We start from the raw sequence: 2,174 nt of genomic DNA, 5'->3' as shown, positions 1-2,174 counted from the left end.
GATTAATCATCACGAGGAGAATTGAACATATGCTTTATTGCACCAACTCACCTACCATTATTTGGTTCAATTACATAATTCCCAGAATAATATTGAATAACTTTCAATTTTATTCTCGTTAGCATTAATTTTACAGACAGAATTAATGACTAATCAAATCTAATTTTAATAAAATAGGAAGATAAATATGTTTCGTGTAGATTTGTTTTTATCTTATAACGCTCAATCAGTCGAATATTGCTTTACAGTTTCAAAGTTTTACGCTCCCACAATCATTCCCCTTATTTTCAACCCTCAATCACATTAAACTATTTAAATTTATATTTGATTACAGAGTAATCACATTTGAAAATCACATGAAAAATAATTATATCTTTGAATTAAATTATTTTCTGTTAATAGTTACGACATTTATTCTCGTCAGCATTAATTACTCTTCCTTTGATTTATGAGCATGCTCGCTCTATAAAATAAGCCTAACAATTTCATTCTCTCAACAGTATTCATCTCTCATTGTCATTGTCTCTTCACACAATGGCTTCTTTTGGAATGAAACTCTCATTCTTTTTCTTCTTTGTTGTTGTTCTGTCCCCCCAAATTCATGCCAGAGTGGGCAAGCCCTTTAACTTCTTTACCCTTCCAAGAAACACCTATGATGTCAAAGGTTCTCAAGTTTTGCCCCAGAAACCAAAATGTGAATCTCCAGCACCAACCTCCATACCTGCAGCCACACCAGCAATTGATCCAATAATATCATCTGGGTCAGCACCATCACCAGCATCAATAACAACACCAGCACCATCACTAGCACCTCTTGGGATGAGAGTAAGAAACAGAGGATATATTTATCCAACAGCACCAACCTCAGTACCTGTAGCCACACCAGCAATTGATCCAATGCTGCCATTTGGGTCAGCACCAGCACCAGCACCAGCATCAATAACAACACCATCATCAGCACCAACACCAACACCAGCACCATGTGAATCACTAATACCATCTTTTTCAACACCAGAGCCAGAGCCAGATTTTATTGATAAGGATGATGGTTATGGCCTCTATGGTACAACTTCTACTTCTACACAATATTCTCCCATCAAGGACACTACCACCACCACCACCTTTGAAAATGGGCTCCTAAATGAAAACTTCAATGATGAGAGTTACAAAACTGCTTATCCCAAGACCAACTTCAAAAGCAACAACTACAATGACCAAGAAAACTACTACAACAACAATTATAATGGCAAGGGCTACGAGGGTAAGAGAGAAGGAATGAGTGACACAAGGTTCGTTGAGGATGGCAAGTACAATGATCAAGTGAATAATGATGACGAGAATTACAACCTCAATGGGTTCGAATCAGGGAGAGGAACCACTAAAAATGGTGGTTATTATGAGAAGAATCAGTACCAAAATGTGTTTGACAACGTTGAAGAGTATGAGAAGCCGGAGGCGAATCAAGAGTTCACGCCTTGATTGTTTTTATTTTTATTTTTATTTTTTCCTTCATTGGTTAATCAATTTAGTGTGAGATACACAATTCATTCACGTTGAAAATAAAATGCTAAGTTATGAGATAATAGTGATACTTTATTTTTCGGTATCATCGTTGATCTTGCACTGTATAATGTTTTGCTGATTAAATCGATGGAAAGTATGCAGTTTTATCTTTTGTTCTGTGTGAGTTTCTGTCTCCTTCGGTATTTTCCAATCGAAAATTTTATTACATTTTGTGTTTATCAGTGATCTTGCATATGCCTTACTATATATTATAGGGTATTGATTTCCCCACAGTACAGGAGAAGTTTTTTGCAGACACAAAATCAAAGTGGGTTTCATTTTGTGTTTTTTTTCTCTCCTCTATACAGTGAATCCCACTTTGGTTTTGTCTTTGCAAAAGAAGATTTTCTTTTCTTGTAACATGAGAAATCAATATCCCTCTATTACACGGCATAAAACTTCAGCTTTTGATTTCTTCTTATTCTTGTTCTCAACATCTTAGAAATTATTTTAATTTTTCAAGCAAAAATAATAAGTGTTAAAGTTTCTTCTATAACAAGAGATAAAAAAATTTCTTGTAATCTCATTATGTATTTTATTTCTTATGTTGTTTTGAGATTGCTGGAGATGATTTTATCTTTCTTGCAGGAGAAACATTTTTCTCTTTAAAG

At 34.6% G+C, this 2,174-nt stretch overlaps 1 protein-coding gene across 1 annotated transcript; it reads left to right on the top strand.

The window, feature by feature from the left end:
- Positions 1 to 534: 534 nt before the first annotated feature.
- On the top strand, positions 535 to 1,479 carry LOC133311493 (uncharacterized). Its single transcript, XM_061512548.1, has one exon. It carries the CDS (start codon positions 535 to 537, stop codon positions 1,477 to 1,479), a length of 945 nt encoding a protein of 314 aa, XP_061368532.1.
- The last annotated feature ends 695 nt before the right edge of the window (positions 1,480 to 2,174 follow it).

The sequence above is a fragment of the Gastrolobium bilobum genome, unplaced genomic scaffold (genome assembly GCF_033153095.1).
Source record: "Gastrolobium bilobum isolate Gb01-03AN ecotype WA unplaced genomic scaffold, APGP_CSIRO_Gbil_v1 utg12757, whole genome shotgun sequence".
In the NCBI taxonomy this organism is placed as follows: Eukaryota; Viridiplantae; Streptophyta; class Magnoliopsida; order Fabales; family Fabaceae; genus Gastrolobium; species Gastrolobium bilobum.
Note: the sequence above shows the minus strand (reverse complement) of the source record. Positions and strands in the feature narration are given on the sequence as shown.